Here is a 25,892-nt window from a genome sequence, read left to right as displayed (position 1 = left end):
CCTTTCAGATGTTAACGCCTCTGCCTCAATAGTGCCAGTAGTAAAAGATTTCATGTTCCAAAAACACTATGTGAAATATATTTCTTTGAACCTTCATTCCTCAATGTACTCCTCAGTCTGTGCCCCTTATTACTGATTCAACAACCAGTGGAAACATCCTGTAGGATCTCTAGATACAGGAATCATAGAATCGCCTCCTTCTTTGCTGTAACTATTCGGCCCATCATGTCCATACCAGCTCTCTGCAAGAGCAACTCAGCTAGTCCCACTCCCCTGCCCTTTCCCCATAGCCCTGACTTTTTTTTCCTTCAGGTGTTTATCCAATTCCCTTTTGAAAGCCATGATTGAATCTGCTTCCATCACACTCTCAGGCCGCACATTCCAGATCCTAACCACTCACTGCGTAAAAGTTCTGCCTCATGGCGCCGTTGGAATAGGTCATTTAGTCCCTCAGGTCAGCTCGGCCACTCAATTAGATCATAGCTGATCTGGAACTCCACATCATTTACCCGCCCTAGCTTCATTTCACATGATGAAGGTTCTGATGAAGGGTCAGTGACCAGAAACGTTAACTCTGCTTCTCTTTCCACAGATGCTGCCAGACCTGCTGAGTATTTCCGGCGTTTCTTGTTTTTATTTCATTCCGCTTTGATATCTTTACCCAACAAAAACATATCGATTTCAGTTTTGAAAGCTCCAATTGTACCAGGATCCACAGACATCTGGGGTGACAATTCCAGATTTCTTCAAGGTTTTCTGCAGTAAACTGCTTCCTGACTTTCCTCCTGAATGGCTTAGCTCAAAAGTTAAGATACTGGCTGCTCGTTATTGATTCCCCACCAGAGTATCTACCCTATAGAATCCTTCTATCATTTTAAACACCTCAATCAGATCACCCCTCAATCTGCTAAACTCAAGTGAATACAGGTCATGTTTACCATCACAGTATACCTTCCGATAGCTTGTATCAACTGCTCCTGAACTTTTGAAGTAAAAATTAGTCTTCAGTTGTAATGCAAAATGGGTGGATTTGCATTGATCGCCAAAAGTACACCCCACCTGAGATTCTACCGAAAGATTCAGTCGACTAGGCCTATGTTCCCTAGAGTTAAGAAGAATGAGAGGTTATGCCATTGAAACTTGTCATTGTTTCCTCTAGCTGGGGAATCTAGAACTAGGGATCACAGTCTCAGACCAAGGAGGTCGGCCATTTAGAACCTAAATAAGGAGGAATCTCTTCACTCAGAGGGTTATGAACTTTTGGAATTCTCTACCACAGAGGGCTGTGGTAGTCATTTGTTGAGTATATTCAAGACAGAAGTTGACAGATACTTGGATACTAAGGGAATCTTGTGATATGGGGATAATGTGGGAAGGTGGAGTTGAAGTAGGAGGTCAGCCATAATCTTATTGAATGGTGGAGCAGGTTCAAAGGGCTTAGTGGCCAGCTACTGGTCTTATTATTCTTATGTGGATGGAGCCAGTGCAAGCACTACCCCTGGCATTCATGCAGAGCAGTGCAAGATGTTATACTGGGTTACACAACAGAGCCAGTGCAAGTGCTGTGTGCAATTACCACCATACTAAACGGGATTGATTTCGAACAGATCTAGCAGCTCAAAACAGGGCATCTATGAGGCGCTGTGGGCCATCAGCAGCAGCAGAATTGTATTCAAGTCCAATCTGTAACCTCATGACCTAACCTATCCCTCACTCTTAAATTACCACCAAGCCAGGGAATCAATGAAAGCAAAATACTGCAGATGCTGGAAATCTGAAATAAAAACAGAAAGTGCTGGAAATAAACAACAGGTCTGGCAGCATGTTTGGAGAAAGAACACAGTTAATGTCTCAGATCTGTGACCTTTAGACCTGGAATGTTAACTCTGCTTCTCTCTCCACACGAGCTACCAGACCTACTGTGTATTTCCAGCACTTCCTGTTTTTTAAGCCAGAAGATCAACCCTGTTTCAATGAGGAGTGTAGAAGAGCATTCCAGGAACAGCACCAGGCATACTTAAAAGTAAGGTACCAACCAGATGAAGACATCAGAAACAACATGCTATAGCCAGAGCTAAGCAATCCCACAACCAATGGATCAGATCAAAGCTCTGCAGTTGCCACATCCAGTTGTGAATGCTGGTGGATAATTAAGCAACTAACCAGAGGAGGAGACGACTCATAAGCATCACCTCCTCAATGGTGGGGGAGCCCAGCAAGTTAGTGAGAGAGACACGGCTGAAGCATTTGCAACCATCTTCAGCCAGAAGTCCCGAGTGGATGATCCATCTCGGCCTCCTCCTGAGGTCCCCAGCATCACAGGTAACAGTCTTTAGACAATTCAATTCACTGCAAGTGGCATCAAGAACGTCTGGAGCAAGACGTGGAAAACATTCAGGTTTGGGATTATAAATGGTAAATAACACTCATTCCACAAGTGCAAGGCAATGCCTATCTTCAACAAGTGAGAATCTAACCATCTCCCCTTGATGTTCAATGGCATTACCATCATTGAATCCCCATCAACATCCTGGAGGTTACCACTGACCAGAAGCTGAACTGGACCAGCCATACAAATACTGTAGCGACAAGAGCAGGTCAGAGGCTGGAAATTCTGTGGTAAATAACTCACCTCCAGACTTCCCAAAGCCTGTCCACCATATATAAGGCACAAGTCAGTAGTGTGATGGAATACTCTCCACTTCCCTGGATGAGTGCAGCCCCAACAACACTCAAAAAACTTGTCACCATCCAGGATAAAGCAACCTGTTTGATTGGCACCCCACCCACCAACTTAAATGTTCACTCCATCCCCCACTGGGGGCATAAGATTTAAACCTATAGTGGTCGCCACACTACCAGAAGGACGTGGAGGCTTTGGAGAGGGTATAGAGGAGGTTTACCAGGATGTTGCCTGGTCTGGAGGGCATTAGCTATGAGGAGAGGTTGGAAAAACTCAGATTGTTTTCACTGGAACGACGGAGGTGGAGGGGCGACATGATAGAGGTTTACAAAGTTATGAGCGGCATAGACAGAGTGGATAGTCAGAAGCTTTTTCCCAGGGTGGAAGAGTCAGTTACTAGGGAACATAGGTTTAAGGTGCGATGGGCAAAGTTTAGAGGGGATGTGCGAGGCAAGTTTTTTTACACAGAGGGTGATGAGTGCATGGAACTTGTTGCCAGGGTAGGAGGTGGAAGCAGATACGATAGCGACGTTTAAGAGACATCTTGACAAATATATGAATAGGAAGGGAATAGAGGGATACGGGCCCCGGAAGTGCAGAAGGTGTTAGTTTAGGCAGGCATCAAGATCGGCGAAGGCTTGGAGGGCTGAATGGCCTGTTCCTGTGCTGTACTGTTCTTTGTTCTATTACATACTGTGATTGATCAGTTCGTCTAAGTATAGTGTGTGACAGAGACAAACCTTTCTCCTGTCAGATACAATTATGAGTTGTCCCCTCAAAACAGGTATAGGATGGTGTCAACAAACAAGAGGAAGAATTCATTGGGGGAAAAAAAAGGAATAGTACCGATCCCCAACACCAAAATTTGCTGGAAACTATTCTCAGCAATGCTGGAAGATGCCAGTCCACAGTGATCAGACATAGACAAGCTCACAATCGGCTCCACTTGCCTCACTTTAGATTGCTCACAACTCAAGGCCCCAGAAAGAGTTAAACCAAAATCTGCAAGCACAATAATTGCATTGAAATTGTGGACTGCTATAGGTTTCATTTTTACTTTTTTGCCTTTTTACTTTTGTGTATGCTGAGACAGTTTGACCTCATGATATAATCCCTTCCCTTCATTCAATGGCCAGATGAGGGAACAGTGCTGAATTCTTGGTCTGGTGATACCTTGCGGAACAATCCATGGAGACTTGGAGAAACAGATTTACTGAAGGGGTTAAGAGAGGGCAAAGCTGGGTTATGAGTATCTGCAGATACCAGTCAATACAGTTGAGCCTTTTCCCTTTAAACACTGATAGAAACATTTCTCCCAAACCAACACCTTGCTTAAATATCTTGCCTGATCTTAATGGCCATTCCTTATGTATCTTGGCTCTTGCTCCTCAATAACTAACTCAACATCAACTACCCAGGTCCCAAGAAACATATCACAAGCCTGCAAGTGTAGAGTCCACAGGGAGAGGGTTTCCACCAGATGATAGAGCGTAATGAAATTTCACTGCCATCTTTCAATTCATCAAGCTGTCTCCAATGGGATTTTATTGCAGAAAAGCTGCAATATCAGCAATAAACTATCTTCAGAACCTCTTTAAAGGATTTCAACAAAGTGAGGGAACAGTTCTGCATTGCCTGGTTTGCCAATGTACAAAAGACATGCATTCATATAGCAGCTATCGTGACCTCAGGATGTCCTAAAGTGCTCTACATCCAACTCCACTTTTGAAGTGGAGTCACTGTTGTAATATAGGAAACACAGCAACCAATTTGCACATTGCAAGGCCCAACAAACAATGACGGGAGGATGACCAAATTATCTGTTTTTAACAATGTTGGTTGAGGGATAAATATTGGCCAGGATACCGGGGAGAAGTTTCCTGCTCTGCTTTGAAAGAGTGCCATGGGATCTTTTACATCCAGCCAAGAGGGCCACGGAGCCCCAGTTTAACATCTCATCTGAAAGATGGCACCTCCAGCAGTGCAGCATTCCCTCAATACTGTACTGGTGTATCAAAAAGAAAGTTTATAGTGCAGAAGGCCATTTACTTTATCGGTGCTAGTTCTTTGCTGCACCAATCCCAAATAAATTCCACTGACCTGCTCTCTCCCCACAGCACTGTGCATTCCACCCCTTTTACAGTTACAGAGCTTAGAGCTGGCAGCACGCAGCCAGGTAAAGCAGGAGGTGCAGGAAACAGATCCACTGATGGTCAGAGGTGAGGGAAAGCTGATTCACAAGTGGTCCGCAGGCTATACAGACTATCTATGTGGACAGTAACAAAACAGATTGCAGGTTTCAAAGCTTGGATAGGCCAGGAAGTCATAGTTTAGCTTCAGTTTTCTTAAGGTACGAGGTATCACATTGTCCATCCATTGACTATATTACGGGGCCTATAATGAGTGATCTATGCCACACCACCCATCTGGTGATACCATCCAAGACAATCTTCTAACTCCTGGAATCTAAAGTAGCTCTTGGCAAAGCAGACTAAGACCGAGAGAGATTGGAGCAAGTGTAAAGAAATCTACAAGGATGATACCAGAAGTGAGAGGTAATATCTATCAGGAAACGAGGACCCCTCTCTCAAGAAAAGGTTAAGTTAAGAGACGGACTGATAAGAGATCCTTACAATTAAAAAAAAAACATAGAAGTGTTTCCGCATGTAGGGGAATTTAAAACTAGGACTATATAAAACTATAAATCCAAAAATAGATATATTAGTAAGTATTTTATATAATCAGGAATTGAGGAGAAATTTAATCAGAGTGGTAAGAATATAGAACTCGCTCCCACATGCAGCAGTTGAGGCAAATAGTACAAATGCATTTAAAGGGAATCTCGCTAGGTGTATAGGGAAGATAGAACCAGCATATGTTGATAGAGTGTGATGAAGTAGGGTAAGAGGATGTTCGTTCAGAGCACAAAAACAAGCACAGATCAGTTGAGCTGAACTGTCTGTTTGGATACTATAAATACTATGTAATAGTGCAATAAATGATTTCTAAAGGGCAGATCGTGCTTGATCTATAATATTCTTTGTAGAAATAACAGAGGGTAGGCAAAGTGGATGCAGTTTATATGAATTTTCATAAAGAGATCAAAATCAAAAAAGATGCCACATAAGAGACTTCTAGCAGAGATAATCACACTCTGAATTATGGGGTTAGAATCATAGAAAGTTTAAGGCACAGAAAAAGGCCACTTGGGTTCTGAGAACCAGCACTGGAAAACCACCAGTAATGGGACAGACGGCCCAACCTTGGTGGGAAGAGGGGTGGAATTCCTAAACCAGGAATTTGCTTGGTTTCAGCCTATGGCATCTTGGGAAGCCATTATAGGAGGACGAACAAGGCCCAGCTCAGCAGCATTAGTGGGGCCCAATCATGTAGCAGCAGAGACATGGAGGAACAGATTGGGAGGCAGATTTTGGAAAGGTGCAGAAGTAACAGGGTTGTTGTCATGGGTAACTTCAACTTCCCTAATATTGATTGGAACCTCCTTAATGCAAATAGTTTGGATGGAGCAGTTTTTGTCAGGTGTGTCCAGGAAGGTTTTCTGACTCAATATGTAGATAGGCCGACTAGAGGGGAGACTATGTTGGACTTGGTGCTTGGCAACGAACCAGGCCAGGTGGCAGATCTCTCGGTGGGAGAGCATTTCGGTGATAGTGATCACAACTCCCTGACCTTTACTATAGTCATGGAGAGGGATAGGAGCAGACGGGATGGGAAAATATTTAATTGGGGGAGGGGGAATTACAATGCTATTAGGCAGGAACTGGGGAGCATAAATTGTGAACAGATGTTCTCAGGGAAATGCACGACAGAAATGTGGAGGTTGTTTAGGGAGCACTTGCTGCGACTGCTGGATAGGTTTGTCCCGATGAGGCAGGGAAGGGAATGGTAGGGTGAAGGAACCTTGGATGACAAGAATGTGGAACAGCTAGTCAAGAGGAAGAAGGAAGCTTACTTAAGGTTGAGGAAGCAAGGATCAGACAGGGCTCTAGAGAGTTACAAGGTAGCCAGGAAGGAACTGAAGAATGGACTTAGGAGAGCTAGAAGGGGACATGAAAAAGTCTTGGCGGGTAGGATTAAGGAAAATCCCAAGGCGTTCTACACTTATGTGAGGAACAAGAGGATGGCCAGAGTGAGGGTAGGGCCGATCAGGGATAGTGGAGGGAACTTATGCCTGGAGTCGGAGGAGGTTGGGGAGGTCTTAAATGAATACTTTGCTTCAGTATTCACTAGTGAGAGGGACCTGGTCGTTTGTGAGGACAGCGTGAAACAGGCTGATATGCTCGAACAGGTTGAGGTTAAGAGGAAGGATGTGCTGGAAATTTTGAATGATATGAGGACAGATAAGTCCCCGGGGCCAGACAGGATATACCCAAGGATATTATGGGAAGCGAGGGAAGAGATTGCCGCGCCTTTGGCGATGATCTTTGCGTCTTCACTGTCCACTGGAGTAGTACCGGATGATTGGAGGGTGGCAAATGTTGTTCCCTTGTTCAAGAAAGGGAATAGGGATAACCCTGGGAATTATAGACCAGTTAGTCTTACGTCGGTAGTGGGCAAATTATTGGAGAGGATTCTGAGAGACAGGATTTATGATTACTTGGAAAAGCATGGTTTGATTAGAGACAGTCAGCATGGTTTTGTGAGGGGCAGGTCATGCCTCACAAGCCTTATTGAATTCTTTGAAGATGTGACAAAACACATTGATGAAGGAAGAGCAGTGGATGTGGTGTATATGGATTTTAGCAAGGCGTTTGATAAGGTTCCCCATGGTAGGCTCATTCAGAATGTAAGGAGGCATGGGATACAGGGAACATTGGCTGTCTGGATACAAAATTGGCTGGCCCATAGAAGTCAGAGGGTGGTAGTAGATGGAAAGTATTCAGCATGGAGCTCGGTGACCAGTGGTGTTCCACAAGGATCTGTTCTGGGACCTCTGCTCTTTGTGATTTTTATAAATGACTTGGATGAGGAAGTGGAAGGCTGGGTTAGCAAGTTTGCTGATGACACGAAGGTTGTTGGAGTTGTGGCTAGTGTGGAAGGCTGTTGTAGGTTGCAATGGGACATTGACAGGATGCAGAGCTGGGCTGAGAAGTGGCAGATGGAGTTCAACCTGGAAAACTGTGAAGTGATTCATTTTGGAAGGTCGAATTTGAATGCGGAATACAGGCTTAAAGACAGGATTCTTGGTAGTGTGGAGGAACAGAGGGATCTTGGGGTCCATGTCCATAGATCGCTCAAAGTTGCCACCCAAGTTGATAGGGTTGTTAAGAAGGCGTATGGTGTGTTGGCTTTCATTAACAGGGAGATTGAGTTTAAGAGCCGCGAGGTTATGCTGCAGCTCTATAAGGCCCTGGTTCGACCACACTTGGAATATTGTGTTCAGTTCTGGTCGCCTCATTATAGGAAGGATATGAAAGCTTTAGAGAGGGTGCAGAGGAGATTTACCAGGATGCTGCCTGGACTGGAGGGCATGTCTTACGAAGAAAGGTTGAGGGACCTAGGGCTTTTCTCATTGGAGCGAAGAAGGATGAGAGGTGACTTGATAGAGGAGTACAAGATGATGAGAGGCATAGATAGAGTGGATAGCCAGAGACTTTTTCCCAGGGTGGAAAGGGCTATCACCAGGGGGCATAATTTTAAGGTGATTGGAGGAAGGTTTCGGGGAGATGTCAGAGGTAGGTTCTTGACACAGAGAGTGGTGGGTGCGTGGAATGCGCTGCCAGCGGTGGTAGTAGAAGCAGATACATTAGGGACATTTAAGCGACTCTTGGATAGGTACATGGATGATAGTAGAATGAAGGGTAGGTAGTTACTTAGATCTTGAGTAGGTTAAAGGTTCGGCACAACATCGTGGGCCAAAGGGCCTGTACTGTGCTGTACTGTTCTATGTTCTATGTAAAAAAACTGTAGGAGGACCTGGATGGAATACTGGACGGACAGAGAGGCGACAGCCACAGGTCAACACAAAGTAACTTAAGCTGCTCGACATTCTGGAAGAATAAGGAAATACACCTTAAATATTGATACTGCATCAGTTCAAATTTTAAGCAAGTAAAGCAGGGGTGGGGCAAGAGATAACAAACGAGGTGTCCCCTCAACACTCGCTTTACTTGCTTAAAATCTTTTACATTTCTTATATCTGCCAGTTCTGAAGGGGTCACTGACCTGAAACGTTAACTCTGCTTCTCTCTCCACAGATGCTGCCAGACCTGCTGAGTATTTCCAGCGTTTATTTTTATTTCAGATTTCCAGCATCCACAGCATTTTGCTTTTATTTAAGCAAGTGAAAGGTTGGTGGGTGAGAAAAAGAACCAAAGGGAAGGTCTGTGGGACAAGTAAAGAAATTTAGTATACTGTATTCGCTACTCACAATGTGGTCTGCTCTACGTTGGGGAGACCAGACGCAGATTGGATGACCACTCTGTGGAACACCTCTGTTCAGTCTGCAAGCATGACCCCGAGCCTCCGCTCATGTGTCATTTCAACTCTCTCACGCTAACCTCTCTCCTCGGCCTCCTGCAGCGGTCCAATGAAGCTCAACGTAAGCTCGAGGAACAGCACCTCCTCTTCCCATTAGGCACTTCACAGCCTTCCAGACTCAACATAGGGTTCAACAATTTCAGATTGCAACCTCTGCCCCCATTTTGTTTCCTTTTCCTTTATTGGCTTTGGTTTTTTCCTTTGTTTTGATTTTGAACGGCAGCTGTTCATTATTCTGCCATTTACACAACCTCGAGACACATCTTTTCTTTACTTGTCTCATTAAGTCTTTAGCTTTGTACCAATTCTTTTGCCAGTTAATCACGCCCATCTTCGAGCCCGAGTTTTTTCCATTCTCCCCACCTTTCATTTGCTTAAAACCTATTATATTTCTCATTTTTCCCATTTCTGATGAAAGACCATTGACCTGAAATATTAATTCTGCTCCTCTCTCCCACCGATGCTGCCTGAACTGCTATTGCCAGTTTTTAATATGTAACATTGTGCAGTTTTGGTTGGACACCCCATTGTAGGGAGGATATGAAGTGACTGGAAAATGGGCTACATAGCAGCACTAGAATGCTACCAGGAATGAGGAATGTTCTGAAGTTAGCACTTTCTTCATTAGAGATGAGAAGGCTATGGCCTGATCAGACAGGGATCTTTCCATGTTTAGAAAGGTTTGTGCTGCGGCAGATTGTTTTCACTGGTTGGTGAGACGATACCAGTCACAAATTTTAAGTCATGGTGTCATGCAGGCCTGCACCTGCCAAGCATGAGGCATATTAATTCTGCCACATGGGCATTAAATTTCTAACTATTGTTAAAGTGAAGAAAGGACTTGCTTTAAAACAGTTGCCAGATCTTGGCTGGAAAGACATTTGCATATTAACAGACAGTGCTTGGAAAGGACAAATGACCGTTCCCTGACACATTCGACCCACAATGGACTTTTGATCACCAGACGTTGAAAGTGGGGGAGCTATGGTCAAACCAGCTAGTCACATGACTAACCTGCTGGGCAACCTGGACTGAAATAATCTCTCCTGGCTGGCTTGCCGCAGCCCCTCCCATCTCTTTCTCACAGAACTCCAAAGCCACTGAAGACACATGAACCCCAAGAGCGAACAAGGTTTAAAAACAATACCAGGCCCCAACGAAAAGCAAGATCTACCTACAATAAAGGTCACTATAGTGAGTTCAAAGAACCATAGCACAAAAAAACTTCCTCAGATATTGCTTCAAACTTTTCCACTTTATTTCTTGTTTTCTTTCTGTCTCTATCTGCATGTGTGTATTGCATATGCGCGCTAGCATGGGCACATCATGTATCCATCAGCATTAACCGAATTAAAGTTTAAGTTTAAATAAATTTCAACTTTTTTTCTTTAAACCTAAGAAAGCCTGTTTGTGCTGGTTTCTTTGCCTTATAATTGGAAAGCGGTGAACAAGGATTCACCAAGGGGGAGCTAAAAACAGTGTGCTTAAAAATAAAACCCTGTTGTGGTAAGACCAGGTGAAGGCTGAAAGGGAACCCTAGACCTCTTTCGCACCTGGTCATAACAAACTAAAGGGTGATTAGGAAAAAAAGTCCATAGAACAGAGTTAGAATGTGGAGTTGTCACATTGTTGATGCAGAGTCCATAATTTTTTTGGGAAAGAATTGGATAGTTTCTTGAATAAGAGAATATCAAAGCACATGGGAAGCAAGGAGAGAAGGACGAGTGTACCTGTTGCCAGAGCAGCTGTACATTCGGCAATAGGGCAAAGAACTCTGATCAAAGGTTTTTCTCTGATTCGTGCAGACAGGGTCTGCTCTTTCTAAATCATGTTTGTGTTCCTGGCACAAGACAATGTCCCAGCCATCAGTTGAAGATCTCTCACCCAGTGTTGGCCTGTGTGCGCATCATTGTTTCAGATACATTAACAGTTTAGATTGAAGCAGTATTTGAGGCTGTAGCCTTTACATTGGCAATGTACAGACTCAGTAATCAAGATAGGACGAGACTAATGACAGCTCTAAAGCATCTTGATTGGCACTGCATCAGAACCATCACACACACTAACATGGCACATGCCATCAGTTAGAAACACTCATCCAGTCTTCTCGTCAAAAAAACCCAGCATTTATCACTCATCCATAGTACCCCCGAGAAAGTGGTGGTGAGCTGCTTCATTGAAACACGACAGCTTGTTACAACCAAATGGACAGTTACCAATGAACATTGATTTAGGACTGGACTTACATACAAGCCAGATCAAGGAGAGCAGGGATCCCCACACTAACCAATCTCTTGTTAGAAACTGACGTAGAGATCTACTGAACACAAGAATGGGGCTGGACTGGGAGACAGTTCCAAAAGTCAAATAGCCTCAGGGCTCAGTTTCACATAAAGACAAATGGGCAGCAACATACAGTAATGAAGAGCTTCTCATGGAACCCTAAACTTAGCGTGGGTCAATGCTTTCAGAACTGATTGGAGGGCAGGAAAATGGGATGCTTTTTATCTGGCAATAACAGAATGAGAACTTGAAGACAAGATTAACAAGTTACCGAACTCATGATGTTATTCAGACCTGAATTTCTCTCTCAATTGCTCGGAGGCCTCGTGACCAAATGATGAGACAACTGCCTTTGTATTACTCTTAGTTATTTAATTAAAAGACAGTCTGAAGACTACAATTCCATTTTGATCATTTAGTGCTCCACGCACTTGTCTTTTAAGCTATCAGTCAAGACCTGGATGTATGGCAGGGAGTGACAGCTCCAAGCTAATTGGAGTTCATGGTCCCAGTCACACCTACATTTTTGAGATACAACTCAAGCAATTAGTACTAGGATTTTAATGAGATGGGGTAATAGTGGGAACGTGAAATTTTCACATGTTGGGATGGCGGTCACGCAGAATTATCACTGAATCTCAAGTTGCCCACTCTTCCGATGATGTACATTGACCGTTCCAAATTGGAGTTCTTTTTGCAGGGAGTTTCCAAGCTTTGGAGCACTAGGGTCGGACCAGCGGTAAGGGAAACATGATGCCGGTATCCTGATAGAGGCATATAGTGCAAATTGAATCAAATTGCAAACATGATTGGTTGCACATTGTGTACAGACAGAACAGCAGTATTTCATACAGACTTATGAAGAAAAAAATGGCTACTCCAAGGACCCCATGAATGGTTTGGAGTTGGCTCAGTGAAGTTGAAAGCGATGCAGTGACTCTGATAGACTCGAGAGGCCGAGCTCCTGTCAAACAGCAGCAATCAACATATAAATGCCACACATTTAAAGGCAATAGAGCAAATTGTAGAGAAGCTAAGCATCCGGGCTTCATCCATTCAGTAATGCCAAAAATGCTCGTCTCCTGCCACTGCTTTCATCCTCCTCTCTTCGACCGTTCACTGAGGACACACTATCTCAGCATCACCTTTGACCTTTAAACCCTCACCTCCCCACCAAGACTGCTCACCCACCTGTGCAACGCTGGCTGCCTCTTCGCCTACTTCAACAGCTGCCAGCACCACCCCATCTCATTCTATTGAACCTCGAACTTGCACTTGTGTCACCTCAATTACTCCCGCAGTCTCCTTCCACCATCTAGCCTCCAAAATGTCCAACTCAACCAGAATGCAGCTGTTCGCATCCAGTCCCACACTTGTCATTGCCACTGTCCCACTGGCCTGTAAGGCATCCAAATGAAAATCCAGTCACATCCTACCCAGCAAAGCAGCCCCTCACGCACCAATCCTCCAACTCCAGCCTCCTGTGCAGGCCCCTGTCCACTTTTGCCTTACCAGCAGTGGCCAATTTTCCCATTGCCTCTCCTCTGGGCACTGGAACCCCTTGGCTAAGTATTCCCTATATTAAAACAGTGGCTATACTTCAAAGGAGTATTTCATTAGCTGTAAAGTGTTCTGGGGCACCTTGAGATCATGGAAGGTGCTGAATGAAGTCTCTCTCTCTGGTTCATTCTCCTTCTCTTCCTTTTAAAAAAAACTTCAAAATACAGCAGTTTGACTTTGTTTGCTGTCACCTCTCCCACTTGGCTTGAAATCCACTTCTCTGCTATTTCTTTACACAAAGGGCCCTATGATACCTTGTGCACTATAAGGTGCTATAGGATTAAATGTTGCTGGACTGAAAAGATTTCGGATCCGGATTCCTCTTCTGCCTGCCCACTCAATACACTAAACAAACTGAGTGACTATACTGCAAAGGCAAGAGAGAGATACAATAAGTTGAAGGCAGATGGTTGACTTTCAATTCTAGAGTTGCATGAAACAGCAATGAGACTCCGCAACTTTAATTCAAACCCTTTAAGAGGATTTTAGACGCGATTGACGGCAATGTGAATGTGTGAATTCTGGCATGGCTTCGGGTCTAATGGTGGAAAAGCTTAACAGGCGTTAATTGGATCACCGCCAGCGCGGTGGAAGTCACCACGCTGCCCGCCCGTCTTGCTGATCAGCTTCACCTCCTCAATCACAATGTTGTGCGTAACCGCCTTGCACATGTCGTAAATGGTCAAGGCCGCCACGCTAGCCGCCACCAGGGCCTCCATCTCCACCCCTGTCTTGCCAGTGGCGCTGCAGGTTGCAGTGACAACCGCCGCCAGCCGGGCCTTGTCCAGCACCAGCGAGACATCCACCCAGTGCAGCTGGATCGCGTGGCACAATGGGATGAGCTGGCTGGTCAGCTTGGCTCCGCTGATGCCAGCAAGCTGGGCGGTCACCAGCGCATCCCCCTTTCTCAGCTGGTTGGCCCTCAGCAACTGGTAGGCCAGCTCGCCCAGCCGGACTACGGCCTGAGCCACAGCCGTGCGCTGAGAGTTGGGCTTGCAGCCTACATCCACCATGATGGCTCTGCCCCGTGCGTCGATGTGAGTCAAGCACTCGGCCTCCTTGCCATTTTCTGCTCTGCCCTCGACGGTGGGTCCACTGCCAGCCAGGCCCGGCCCACAGTCTTTCGAGTCGATCGCGCTCTCTTCCCCAGTCAAGCAAGGCCGTGCACATTGACGGGCCGCGCTCCCCCGCACGCCAGACCCTGCGACAGTGCTAAGGCACTCAGAGCTCCTCTTGGCAAGTTGGCCACTGTCAGTACAGTATGTTCTAAGCACAGGCCAGACAGTGCTGACTGTGGCTCCCACTCCGCCATGAAAAGTTGGCAGGCCTCCCTCACTCGTAAACACATCATTCCGGAATGTTCTTCCCATCGGAGAGGGCGGTGAGCTGTTCCAAATTGGCTGTCGGTCTGGTTGGATCAAATTTATGACTCCCTGAGCTGTACTGGAAGGAACAGGCTCTCCTCCTGGAAGCACAAAAAGAATTGAGAGAAGACCAGAAAAGCAAAGTAAAATATCATTAACTGGAAGAGAACGCTTCTCTATCTAAAAACTGATCACGCTATGCAGTGCAGAGCTGAAGCGTTTCGGGCCTTCTGTCACTCGTGGCAGTTTAGGAGTGCGCGAAGATACTTTGGGGATGGCGTGCAGAGTGTTGTGTTGTTGGATGTGCCGCCTCATCTGCACTTATCTTACTGCTGCTTGCGGGAGCTTGCGGTGCACAAACTGTCTGCTGTGATTCCCCACAGTGACTACACTTCTGAAGTACCTCATTGGCTGTAAAGTGCTTTGGGACATCCTGGGGCGATGAAATGTACTGCAGAAATGAAAGTTTTCTATTCTTTTGAGGCCCCCTTCACATTAATTTACATTCATCTCCAGAAGAAGTAAATGCGCACAGTCAAGTTAGATCGAAGTAGAAGGCATTCGACACACTCACAGGAGGACAGGGGAAAATATCACATGCAACAGACAGAGACAAAAGCAGCCACTGGAGTAGCTAAGAGAAGTAAAAGACGGCGTGCAATTGTGGTATTAGAAAAAGCTCTTTTGGCTACATTAGGAGTAAGAAACTGTTACAATATTCGACTGTCAGAGGGGTTTAGAGAGAAATTTACTAGATTAATGTTTCCCTTATTGCCCCTGCTTTTTTTTTGCGTCTTCCTGAAGTTTACATGGCTGCAGGGTAGAGGGAGGGGAAGGAATTGTCTTGCCAGCCTTGACAATACTGGACAGGCTCGATGTGCCAGATGGCCCTTTCCTGCCCGTCATATGCTCATATCTGGTGATCTTACTGAAAAGTGCGCGCGTGGATGGGATCAGGCCCAGAGGAGATGGATTTCCTGTGTGAACCGATGCTCACCGGCTATGTTCCCACTTGATACAAGTACATTAAAAGAAAGACTTGTTCTTTCTATAGCACTGTTCACAAGCTCAGGTTGTCCCAAAACACTTTACAAAAGAAAGTGCACTCACTGTTGTCATGTAGGGAACGCGTCAGCCAATTTACACACAGCAAGCTCCCAGAAATAACTCTGCAATAAGTGACCAGATAATCTGCTTCAGTGGTTTTGGTTGCACAATAAATATTGACCAGGACATCCAGGGAGAACTCCCTTGTTCTTCAAAATAGTACCAAGAGATCTTTTGCGTCCACCCGAGGGGGCAGACAGGACCTCGGTTTTACATTTCATCTGAAAGACAGCAGCTCTGACAGTGCAGCACACCTTCAGCGCTGCACTGGAGTGTCAGCCTAGAATTTGTGCTCAAGTCTTGGGAGTGGGACTTAAATCAACAACCTTCTGACTTGGAGGTCAGTGTGCTACCAACTATGCACACGTACGCACATGCGAGCAATAATTTAAGAGAACCGGCAAAAGAACCCAAGGGGAGATGGGAACAAAATTTCTTTTTTTTTTTTTACATAGTAAGTTGTTATGATCTTGAACAGACTGCCTGACGGGCTGGTAGAAGTGGTTCAAATAATAAAAGGGAACTGGATAAATACTTGAAAAGGAAAAAAAACTGCAGGGCTCAGAGGAAAGGGCAGGGGAGTGGGACTAATTGGATAGCCCTTTCAAAGAGCCAGCACAGGCACGATGGGCCAAATGGCTGCTTTCTGTGCTGTAGTATTCCATAGTAATAAAGCAGTTACTCACTCAGCTAGTGAAGTGTGAACAATTACTGATTCACGGTCTCCAAGACCTCTGTTTCTATCACAGGACCTAAATAGACTGTGGGGATAGTGCAGAGCATGGGGAATTGAGGATTTAGATATAACATTAAAGCACGCGAGAGTCTGCTGCTGAAGAGATTCGTTCATTTCCTTCTTTTTGCCCAAAGAAATTTAAAAACAAAATTTAAATAATACCTAGCCAAGCCACAATGTCACATTCCCTTCCCATATCCTCTTGCTAAAAATAATAAATAAAAATATTTGGCTGCAAACTGCTGAGCCTGGATCAGGCGATCCACCCGGGGATTAAGCATATGGACAAATTTGTGTTACATCTCAAAATTATTTCCTGCCTCAGCAAAAAGGCAGCAAATTCCTGGGATCCATGCCAAGGCTCACCTGCTGAGATGCCTTTGAGAAGCGCCAAACAATAGCAACCATGCTCTCAACGGGATGCTAAACACCATATTACTCTGAATTACATTCTTCCCCTTCATGGAGTAACCCATTCTTTGGGTCTGTTAATGGAGGTCTGTGGGGGTGGGGTGAAGGGGCGTGGGGGGTGGACAGGCAGGGCATTAGGAACCAGGAGTAAGACCACTCAGGGCCTCGGGCCTGCTCCGCTATTTAATTAGATCACAGCTGATCTGATACCTCAACTCCATTAGCCTGTCTTTGCTGCATAGCAATTGATATCCTTATCCCAAAAAAGAGTCAATCGCAGATCTGAAAGCTTCAATTGTCCCACAGCATCCACAGAGTTTTGGGAGGGGTCCCACTTTCTGGAATAGAAGCGTTTCCAAATCTTGCTCCTGAATGGATGAGCTCTAATTTTTGGATAATGTCCCTTTGTTCTTCATTGTCCCACCAGAGGAAATAGTTTCTCCACAAAGTATGTGGGGGAAGGGGCAGTGGAGGGTAGTAGGCTGGGGAAAGAGAGATGGTGAGCTCAAAGACCACTACCAATGCCCTTTTGGAAGGCTGCTCAGGGGCAGGAGGCTGAAAGCCCCCATGTACTTTCCATTTGACTCCTTTCTTCATCTCCCTCTTTCAGTATGTGCAACTCTCAATATGCAAATCAGAGTCCATGACTGGTCCACATATCCTTCCTTGCGCTACGTTCCTCTCACTCATCACCCCAGTCCTCAGTGACTTATACTGGCTCATCACCAAAAGCATTCAGTTCGAAAATCTGGACCTCGTCTATGAATCTTTCCATGGACTTTACTCACACCCCATCTCTGCAATCGCCTCCTGCTCCATGTCCCCTTGCCAACACCTCATTCCTCTGCCCATGGTCTTCTGTATATCATCATCACCCTCTCCTTCCACACACCATCACTGGCAGAGGTTTCAGCTGCCTTGGCCCTGGTGTTTAGCTCCCTCATTAGAACCCGCCATCTCTCTGCGTGAATCTGCTTAAAGTTTGTCACTGTAATCTAGTCTTTGGCGCTGGTCCCTAACTTCCCCAGTCTTGAGAATTCTCTTTTTAGTTTTCAAATCCCTCTGTGGCCCCACCCTTCCTTATTTCTGTAAACTCCCTCAGCCCTACAACCCTTCAAGATCACTGTGCTCCTCCAATTCTGGCCTCGAGCATCCTGACTTTATTTGCTGTACCACTAGCAGCTGTGCCTTCAGCTGCCGAGACTCTTAAGCTCTGGAATTCCATTTCTAAACCTGGACTTCCCTCCCTAAAGCTCTGCATCTCTCTCTCCCTCTAAGACGCAACTTCAAACCCACCTCTTTTGACCAAGCTTTTGGTCACCTGTCCTCATACTGCTTTCCATGGTTCGGTGTCAAATTGCACCTTAGAATAGGCATTAAAGGCACTATATAAATGCAAACGTGGTTGGCTTGTTTTTATTACGCACTGGACATTGGGTTTTGTTTTACATTAAAACTGCCATGCAAGCTCAACTGTGATTGTGTCTCAGCCTGTCTGGGTGTTGGGTGGCAGTTGGCAGTGGTAGGGGGTAAATGATGGGAATTATCTACAATTTATCACAGCCAGGAAATGGCTTCCAAATCCCAGAAGCTCCTGCAGATGCCCTCACTTGAAAAAACAGGCACAGAAGGAAGGAATCACGATGAGAGAAGAGGAGGAAGACTATGCTTATTCGTAAATTAAAAAGTTAATAGTACGTACTGCTTCATCACCCACCAATCAGGATCATGGGCCTGTTTTTCATCTGTGATATGTTGAACATCCCTGTAAAGGAAGCAACAGATAAAAGGTGGAAGTGAATAACTAAAATTGCCTGTCTTCCAATAACTGACCTGAAAACTTGTTATCCTCATCTCTAGCTCAATTATCGATGAAAAAAAACCTATCATAAATAAGTGGTTTATAAACGAGAATACAGTCCTTTTTGTTTGAAGAATCTTCCAACACAGAATGAGGTCATTTGGCCCATCATGCCTGTGTTGTCTCTTTGAAAGAGCTATCCAATTAGTCCCACTCTGCTGCCTTTTCCCCTTAGCCCTGTGTTGTTCCTCATCCAAATCTTCATCCGTAAGTCTGGAAAGTGTCAGTGAATTATCTGCCTACAGGAGTGTTTGAACAGTCCCAACGGTGTCCTCCCCCAAACAGTCATCTATGGTGCAGCCAGCAGGCCCACTCCCCAGTCTTAATTTACATTAACCTCAGGATCTCCTAGTTGAGAGTTCAACATTCAGATCTGAACCTCTGAAATGATCAATTAGTTAAATATTACTTATAAAAGAACATATTCCCTGATCATCCCAAGCATGGATTAGCGATTTTAAACTCTGGAGATAGGTGACTACGGTACCCTATTGGTTATGTGCCTGTGCCAGCTTTTTGACAGCTATCCAATCCCCTACTCTTTCCTCAGAGACCTGAACATTTTCCCCCTTCAAAGTATTTATCCAATTCCCTTTTAAAAGTTACTATTGATCTGCTTCCACCATTCTTTCAGGCAGTGTATTCTAGATCGTAACAAACCATCACACAAAAAAAATCTAATTTTCCCCCACTAGTTCTTTTGCCACTTGCCTTAAATCTTTGTCCTCTGGTTACTGACCTTCCTGACACAGCAAACACTTTCTCCTTATTTACGTCCCATAATTTTGACCCCGTTTTGAACCTCCCTTCTTGGAACAACAAGCAGCACCTGTAACCTTACCCGCGTGCTGCTGCTTCTTCCTGCTCACTGCGGCCCCGATAATCTCCAGCATGTCTTCTTCTGTGGCTCCGGACCGCAGCACATCCCTCAGGGATACTTCAGTATTCCCGAAGAGGCACACCTACACATCAAAACAAAACAGCGTGACTGTGGAAATCTAGACAATTCCCTGGAGACTCAGTTTTAGCAGATCTTGCCGTTTTAGGTGACCCTCATCTCTGGAATTCCAGACCTGTTTAAATTCAAATTCCGGGGCTGGGGGGAGTCAGAGAAATTGAGTGAAATCAGCAGGAAGCAAATCTGAGTTAAAACTAAATGGAAAGTGCACAATCAGAAAACTCGGGGCCTTAAAATTAAATGCAACAGCTTTGGAAGGTAGAAAATAAATACATCGGGCAAATAATAAACACTAATGACTCTCCTCACTAAAGTATTATAAAGTACTTAGAGCACTGAAACAGGCCATTCAGCCCGTTTGGTCAATGCCAGTGTTTATGCTCCTCCACGAACCACACTCAGCATATGTTCCAATTTTTTCTCCCTCCTGTGCTTAACTAGGTTCCCCTTAAATGCATCAAAGTTACTCGCCTCAATTCCTCCTTGTGGTAGCGAATTCCACATTCTAACCACTCTCTGGATAAAGAAGTTTCTCCTAAATTCCCTATTGCATTTATTTACTATCTCATATTTATGGTCCCGCCAACAAGTGGAAAAATCATCTCTACATCTACCCCATCAAACTTTTTACAGAACATTAAAGACCTCTCCAGTCACCACTTAGCCTTCTCTTCTAGATTCCCGACCTGTTCATTTTGTCCTGATTGGTATAAGCTCTCAGTTCTAGTCTCGCTAGAATGTGGAAACCACAACGGATCACAGTATTCCAAGTATGGTCTATCCGAGGTTTCGGAAGCAGAAAATATGGGCATGGCTTTGAATGAATCACAAAAGAGGGAGATGACGCAGATATTGTGGTTAAGGAGGAGAAGAAGTGTGAAATATCGGATGCGATAAACATAGAGAGACGTAATATTAAAGTGAAAGTGGATAAATTGTCAGGCTCTGATGTAATGCATCTCAGGCTAAGAGAAGCAAAGGGGAGGTGGGGGGTGGAAAAATAGCAGAGGCTCTGACCAATCCTCACTGGCTACAGATGTGGCGCTGGAGGACTGGTGAACTGCTAACTTTTATGTAAATAGTGAACAACATTGGTCCCAGCACCAATCCCTGTGGAACACCACTTCCCACCTATTGCCAGTATGAGTAAGCCCTACTACTCTGTTTTCAGCTATGTAGCAGTTCCTCATTATCAAAACACTTCACTTGGAGCAGCTCCAGATGGGAATCGGGGGGTGGGGGTGGTGGTCATGGAAGCTCATCATTTTCAAGATGCAGGCCTGAACACCTACCTGACAGGGAGGGCAAACCAAAAAGGCTTGGTGTGTCCAGGGCTCTTACCTTTAGATTTCCATCGGCAGTGATCCTTAGCCGATTGCAGGAGCCGCAGAAATGTTTCGACATGGAGGTGATGAATCCAATTCGGCCCTGGGAGTCGGGCACCTTGTAAGCCTGAAGGAAAAGGTCTGGAGATTATTTCCTCATGGGGAGTCAGATCCCTCTTTTCTTTTGCTTTTAAGGATCACCCACGGACAGGATAAAATAATGCGCATGTTCTGGGTCAGAGAGAGGGAGGGGCAGCTTCGGGTCCGCTTCAAAAGGCCTCCAAAATGATTGGGCTGCAAAACAAAAATTCTCCAGTGTTCCCCTCGACTGATTCTTGCTGGGTAAGCTGTCCCTAGGTACCTTGCCCGAGAGACTAGTCTTTACTTGAGCACCTGAACAGTGTAAGTGGTAGCGAGCTATTCCACCATGGGGGAGAAGGGGAATGGGATCCCCATCGTCCTCTTGCTCAAATGAACGACCATGCAAACTAATCCACGCGAGGCACCGGGATCAGCAACAATGATTAAAATTGGGCTGGAGGAGGGGCGAGGGATTTGAAAACACGGGTGAGAATTTTAAAATGACTGGGAGCCAATGTAGGTTTGAGTAATAAAAAAAAAAAAAAAATCTACAACCGGCTAACTTCAAACCCCAGTACAGAAGCTGTATGGTGTCAGGCAGGAGATCCCGTGTAAGCGAATTTCCTCATTTCTAAGCTCCAATTATTAAAAGCCGATTTAAAAACTCAGATGTTATTTGATATTTTTCAAATTTTTTTCCCACTCAGTGAAAAATCGGGGCTGGGGTGGGGGGGGGGGGGGGGGGGGGGGGGGGGGCTAGAAATTGGGAGCCAATAACCTGGGTAAGTTCGGTGGAAAAATAAAAGCAAAAAATCAGCTTCTATTTTGATTACGAAATTTCAGGAAGAATTTGGCTAAAAGTAACAGCCCACAATTATTTCTAAGTTGACCAACTCCAACTTTATGGGCGTTGACTGCAGCTCCAATAGTTCTGGGTTTTTATTCAATTTATTTCTGAAGCCGATACCATAGTGAGGAACAAAAAGGACTCTGCAGAGCAGGGAGATTTGTTAAAAATACAATGCACATTTGCCCCATCTTTAAAACTGCACATTGCTGCATGCTTGGTTCAGTATAGGACTCTTACAGTACTGTCAAGTTGAGCGCACAATCTAGCTTCAATGCAGTGCTGAGGGAAGGCTGCACTGCCGGAGGTAAAAGATCCTACAGGTCTTATTTGAAAAAACACTGGAGGAACGTGACCAACATTTATCTTTCAGTAAACGAAACATAAGCAGATCTAATCGCCTTGCTGTGTGCAAATTGGCTGCTATATTTGTTTGTAGGTCAAATCTAATTACTCATTGGCTGGGAAATGCTCTGGGGCATTCAGTGGATATGAAGGCCTCTGTGTAAAAGCAAGTACTTGCATTCTTTTTCAGACTGCTGAAAGAATCACCTTAAATTACCTGCGGGCCAGAATTTCACTCCGAGCACAAGAAATAGGATGAGTAGACTACGTGGCCCATTGAGCCTGCTCTGCCATTCAATACGATCATGGCCGATCTTAGGCTTCAACTCCACTTTCCAGCCCGCTACCCAGATCCCTTGATTCCGAGAGATCAAAATTCTACTGATCTCAATCTTGAATATATTCAACAATGGATCATCCACAGACCTCTAGGGTAGACAATTCCAAAGATTCACAACCATTTGCATGAAGTAATTTCTCCCCCTCTCAGTCCAAAACGATCAGCCCCTTATCCTGAGACTGTGCCCCCGTGTTTTAGATTCCTCGACCAGTGGAAACAATCTGTGTCTACCCTATCCAGCCCCTTCATAATCTTGTGTTTCAATAAGATCGCCTCTCATTCTTCCAAACTCCAGAGAATATAGTCCCAATTTACTCAGCCTCTCATCATAGGACAACCCCCTCAACCCAGGGACCAATCTAGTGAACCTTTGCTGTACCGCCTCCAATGTAAGGAATATCCTTTCTTAAATGCGGAAACCAAAACTGCACACTGTATTCTAGATGCAGTCTCACCAAAATTCTACAATCTTGGCAAGACGTCATTATTCGTGTACTCCAATCTCTTTGCAATAAATAGCTGGATCCTGGAACATGCAGTGACATCATCAGGCCTGTTGCGTGTTAGTTGCCATTACGTTACTGGTATGACGACTTCACTAATCCACATGCATTCCAGGATCCATGTAAACCAGAGAGAATCTGGAGGAAACCTGTTTTCACCCATCCACCAACTAGGGGGAAAAAAACTGTAAACTTAGTGATGAAAATGATTTTAAAAACTTTATTTTTAAGATCCGATGTCAACAGTATGGGAATTGGAATTGATTCCACTTTTTTTTTTATATACAGCAAGCATTTCTAAATCAGGAACTTCACAAGCGCTACAGAAAAAAAAGCTTTTTTTTAAAAAAAAAGTCAGATGTGGCTGATGGTATTTACTGCTTGCCCTTAGAATATTAAGACTCAATCACATTGTCTGGCTAGGGGTGACAGGTTCCTTCACTGAAGGATGATCTTGAAGCAGGAGTTTTTTTTTTACAACAATCTGACAGTACTAGTCATTTTAGCCAGCGTCAGTCCACAAGTGACCATATTTATTGAATTCAATTTCAGAACTTGCCATGGTGGGATTTGAACTCGCAACCTCCTGCTTGTTAACCACTCGGCACTTGCACCAGAAAGTACGCTTCCCCCCCAAGAACCTTGCATCCAAGCTCAGTGCATCAGTGTTTAACTGATTTGCTACTCCTACAATCCCATACTGTATCTGATCGACAGGAACCTGGCCTCAAGCCCATTGCATTTGGCTGAGGGGTGTGGGTGCGTGGGGTGGGGAAAAAGGGGTTAGGACTTCCCTAAACTCATTTTGGCTAATATTTTTGTGGGTCGTAGGGAGAGGTGCCTTCGCTCTGTTAATCTGGTATTAAAAGAGAAAACAGCAAACTTCTTGAAACCAATACAAACATATTTGGAAATGCACTGCAGCGCTCTCAGCTCTCAAGGAGAGGAGCATCATAGAAACAGGAGGAGGCCATTCAGCCCCTCGAGCCTGTTCTGCCATTCAATGATAACATGGCTGATCTGCATCTTAAATCCTTGGTTCCATATCGTTTCGTAACCCTTGGCCACCAAAAATAGACAGGTTAAAATCTTGGCATCGGGAGTTTTTTTTAAACCGAGCATAAAGAATCGTTTGCCTTTTCAGATGCTGACAGACCTGTAGTTGCAAAATTGGGAGATGCCAGAGGATTCTGTACAAGAGGTTTATTGTACAAAAGACTTACTGTGACCTTGAGATAAAGTTTCCCTATTAATAAATATATTAGGCCTCTTGTTTAAAAAAAAAGTAGAGAGTGCGGTGAAAATTTATTGGTGCAGTTATGGGTTTTAGACTTTTTGAACATGCCCAGAATTAGAACAGCAGGTACTTTAACAGAACTGGTCAAGGTCCTGCAGAGTGAATGGGTGGCGAACCTAGAGTATGGAGCTGGTTCAGAGCCTGCATTCAACCAGGTGGCAGGATAGGGATAAAATAATCAAACATGCTCGGAGGACAGAGCAGGCTGTTGGGGCTGAATGGCCTATTCTGGCTCAGGAGCAGGTTTCACTGCTTTCGGCACGCTGTGACTTGTGTGCTGGTTATCATTTTTTAAAGAAATGGAATTGGAAAGGTAAAAAAGTCTTGTGTTTATATAGGGGCTTTCACAATCTTAGGACATCCCAAAATGCTTTAAAGCCAATGAAGTACTTCTGAAATGCAGTTCTATTGTGATGTAGGAAACATGGCAGCCTATTAGTGCACAGCAAGCTCCCACACACAGCAATGTGATAATGATCAGATAATCCATATTTTGAGATGTTGGTTGAGGGGTAAATATTGGCCAGGACAGTGGGGAGAACCCCCTTTGCACCTCTTCAAATTAATGCTGTGGAATCTGTTCCATCCACCTGTGAGGCCTTAAAGTCTCATGCAAAAGTTTGCTCTTCCGATAGTGCAGCACTCCCTCAGTACTGCACTGGAGTTATCAGCCTAGATTGTGTACTCCAGTCTCTGGAGCGGGACTTGAACCCACAACCTCTGACTCTAAGATTACAACTAACATGTCGAACAGATTGATGACCGCATTAAAATAGGAATGAATGCAAACAAGGTACTGTATAGAGGAAATTAAACCTGCAGTTGTCTCAATCACTTTTTAGAAATGTAGGTTTTGCCCACTTGAATACCCTCCTCCCTGACTGCTTCATCCGGAAGTTGCGGAGTTACCTTTGCGGTGTCGGAGGCTCCTGAAGGCAGCTTCTCCAGATCAGGCCACCTCTGTTTAATGGTGCCCAGCATCTCCTGGTAGCTCACCATCTTCTTAAAATTCCACTTGTTACCTAGCACAACAAATGTCAAAAAGAAAAGGAGTTGTAAAAGTGAGACAGCGTCAGAGTCGATCCCAGGCAATTTATTTTTTGGGCTAGCCAGATGCAGAGGAATCCACCGTCCTCAAGCCAATCGACTGAGAAACTTACACAGGTAGAACTGATGCTTGTGGTGGAGAATCCATTCATAGCCCTGGTGAAACTGGGCCAGTCTGCACCCATAGTGTTGGCCTTTTACCTTGTCCTAGGCCAGCATTTTCAGTCTCCATTTCTATCTACCCCAACCAACTCCTTTTTCATACAAACTGCATCTTACAGCAGGAGGCGGCTATTTGGCCCATCGTGCCAGCTCTTTTGAAAGAGTTACCCAATCAGTCCCACTCCCCAGCTCTTTCCCCCCAGTCTGCAAATTTTTCCCTTCAAATATTTATCAATTTCCTTTTCAAAGTTATTATTGAATCTGCTTCCACCATCTTTTCAGGCAGTGCATTCCAGATCTCCCCTCAGCCTTCTCTGTTCCAAGGAGAACAACCCCACCCTATCCAATCTTTCCTCATAGCTGCATTTTTCCAGTCCTGGCAACATCCTCATAAATCTCTTCTGTACCCTCTCTAGTGCGATTACATCCTTTCTGTAATGAGGTGACCAGAACTGCACACAGTACTCAAGTTGTGGCCTAA

General features: G+C 44.8%; 1 protein-coding gene across 3 annotated transcripts in view; it reads right to left on the bottom strand.

Annotated features, from left to right (window-relative positions):
* Positions 1 to 10,585: 10,585 nt before the first annotated feature.
* Positions 10,586 to 25,892, bottom strand: part of mocs1 (molybdenum cofactor synthesis 1) — a 30,167-nt gene continuing 14,860 nt past the window's right edge. The window contains exons 7-11 of one of the 3 annotated variants that reach the window (XM_068027777.1): positions 25,112 to 25,224; positions 20,806 to 20,916; positions 19,348 to 19,468; positions 18,363 to 18,410; positions 10,586 to 14,492 (exon numbers count right to left, since the gene is read on the bottom strand). In XM_068027777.1, the coding sequence (XP_067883878.1) occupies positions 13,582 to 14,492; positions 18,363 to 18,410; positions 19,348 to 19,468; positions 20,806 to 20,916; positions 25,112 to 25,224 (1,304 nt within the window). In that variant the 3' untranslated portion in view covers positions 10,586 to 13,581. Of the gene's footprint in view, positions 14,493 to 18,347; positions 18,411 to 19,347; positions 19,469 to 20,805; positions 20,917 to 25,111; positions 25,225 to 25,892 lie in introns of all 3 variants that reach the window. The other 2 variants (XM_068027779.1, XM_068027778.1) reach the window with 2 other exon arrangements.

This window comes from Heterodontus francisci, chromosome 3, assembly GCF_036365525.1.
Source record: "Heterodontus francisci isolate sHetFra1 chromosome 3, sHetFra1.hap1, whole genome shotgun sequence".
NCBI lineage: Eukaryota > Metazoa > Chordata > Chondrichthyes > Heterodontiformes > Heterodontidae > Heterodontus > Heterodontus francisci.
Note: the sequence above shows the minus strand (reverse complement) of the source record. Positions and strands in the feature narration are given on the sequence as shown.